At 38.8% G+C, this 2,278-nt stretch overlaps 1 protein-coding gene across 1 annotated transcript; it reads left to right on the forward strand.

Annotated features, from left to right (window-relative positions):
- Positions 1-257: 257 nt before the first annotated feature.
- LOC141620344 (uncharacterized) lies at positions 258-1,211 on the forward strand. The gene is made up of 2 exons (XM_074437243.1): positions 258-291; positions 343-1,211. The coding sequence occupies exons 1-2, from the start codon at positions 258-260 to the stop codon at positions 1,209-1,211; spliced, it is 903 nt and encodes a 300-aa protein (XP_074293344.1).
- The last annotated feature ends 1,067 nt before the right edge of the window (positions 1,212-2,278 follow it).

A 2,278-nucleotide genomic window follows, 5' to 3' on the forward strand; every position in this document is an offset into this window, starting at 1 on the left:
TTTCATACCGTCACATCTCTCAAACGTATCCTATAGGTGTGACTTTTAGGGACCAGTTGATCACCGCCATCTGTATGACAATAACGTCAAACTTATCTAGCAAGCCAACCGTTATTGATAAACGTGGACCAACTGATTATAATACAAAAGTATACCCTTTGATCCTTTTAGAGATTTATAAGTCCTTGCACTAACTGTAAAGGACACCAGCCCCAACAGAGTCTTGTACTGCGTCTAGAGCTACTTTTTGGAATAATATGAAAGCTCTATGTTCGGCTTATTCTCCGCTTTGTATGATTGGAGATTTCAATCAACTTGAACATCATTTTGACTAACTCGAAGGGTCTTCCAACATTGCTGGATGGAAGGCTTTTTTAGATTGGATAATCTCTACTCCTCTCTCCGAGCTTCCGTTTTCAGGCCCTCAGTTTACTTGGGCTGACAAGAGGGACTCCTCAAGTTTAATTTTGGAGCGTTTGGACCGGTGTTATGCTTCTCAGAACTGGCTTCTTTCTTTCCCAGATGCTCATGTTCAGAATCTAAATATTTTTCTTTCAGATCATGCCCTAATTATCCTAGCTACAACCACCCCTTGTAAGAAACCAAAGCGTCCTTATCGTGTGGATAATTGGTTTCTGGATAATCCGGAAATTCAATGGCTTATTTCTTCTATTTGGAATACTTCATGTCACGGTCCTGCTTCATCGTCCGTCTCCCTCAAACTTAGCCAAATCCGCTCTGGAATTCTTAAATGGGTTCTTCAAAATCGTCATAGATTTATGATTGACTGGAGCTCCATATCCCATGATTTATCTGCATATTCTTCACTTGTCCATGATAGCTCCTCGGGTTTGAACTATATTAGTAGTATAAAATCTATGGAGCACGAGGTCCATATCCAACAATCCTTCTGGAAACAACGTGCAAAATCTGAGTTTCGTTTCAATGACGGCATACCAACTTCTTATTTTTTTAGTAGATCTAAATCTCGACAGAAGCTTCTTCGGATCATTTCTCTAAAGAATGATATGGGAATCTGGACTTCCTCTGATTTGGATCTTTCCACGTTGGTTATGTCACATTTTACCAGCTTATACAGTTCGACTAATCAAACTCTACCGTCCTCAGCCCTTGAAGACTTGCCTATTCCTCAATTGGACGAATTTCAGCAAGAATATCTTTCTCAACCCTTCACTTCTAAAGATGTTTAAAACGCTTTTTTCGCGATGAAGCCAAATAAATCACCTGGACCAGATGGCTTTCCACCCCGCTTTTATCAACTTTATTGGGAAATTATCAAGGATGATATTTCTTTGGCAGTCCTTTCTTTCCTAAACTATGGTCACCTTCTTCCTGCATGAAACAACACACATATTGTTCTCATTCCGAAAGTTGATTTACCTGACCATATTTCTCAGTTTCGCCCAATCAGCCTTTGTAATGTCATCTATCGGGCGGCTTCATAATGTATTGCTACTAGGCTGAGGATGGTGATAGATAATATTATTGGCCAAAATCAAAATGCTTTTGTTTCAGGACGTTTAATCAGTGACTGGGGATTTCTTGGTCATGAGATTCTTACATATATTAACCAACGCAAAACGGGTACTCAATGTTTTGGAACTCTCAAGCTTGATATGAATAAGACTTTTGATAGGGTTTCTTGGCCCTTCTTGTTTAGAGTTCTAAAGCTTTTTGGTTTTCCGAAGAAGTTCAGGAGGCTTATTAAAACTTGTGTCAGAACGGTCTCTATGCAAGTTCTCATTAATGGTACTCCCTCCAACCGTATTTTTCCTCTGTGCGGGTTACGTCAAGGCGACCCTATTTCACCATATCTTTTTATCCTTTGCATGGAAATCCTTTCTCTTATGATTAACAAAGCAGAATCTAATAGATTTATTGAAGGTATTAAGCTATCACGGCGTAGTCCTGCTATTTCTCATCTTTTATACGCTGATGATTCGCTCTTGTGCCTTCGTCTAACATCAACTGGTTGCGAAACATTGTGTAGCATCTTGAACTATTTCAGCTCTATCTCGGGTCAAATGATTAACCATCACAAATCATATATCAAGTTCAGCCCCAACTCTTCTGCCGATTTTAAAAAGCATATTACTGATATTTTACAAGTGCAAACTAAGAGTAATTTTAGATTATATCTTGGAGTCCCAATCGATTTAGGCAGAAGAAAAATATCAGCTTTCCAGTTTCTCATTGACAATATTTCTAGTAAAATTCTCTCTTGGGGCCCAGTAAATTTTTCTCAAGCAACTAAGTT

This window comes from Silene latifolia, chromosome X, assembly GCF_048544455.1.
Source record: "Silene latifolia isolate original U9 population chromosome X, ASM4854445v1, whole genome shotgun sequence".
In the NCBI taxonomy this organism is placed as follows: Eukaryota; Viridiplantae; Streptophyta; class Magnoliopsida; order Caryophyllales; family Caryophyllaceae; genus Silene; species Silene latifolia.

Bases quoted from the DNA above. Each gene is read 5' to 3' on its own strand.
- LOC141620344 (XM_074437243.1), top strand. From the start codon at position 258: ATGAAAGCTCTATGTTCGGCTTATTCTCCGCTTT. The intron at 292-342 runs GTATGATTGGAG...ACTAACTCGAAG, and splicing joins TTCGGCTTATTCTCCGCTTT to GGTCTTCCAACATTGCTGGA.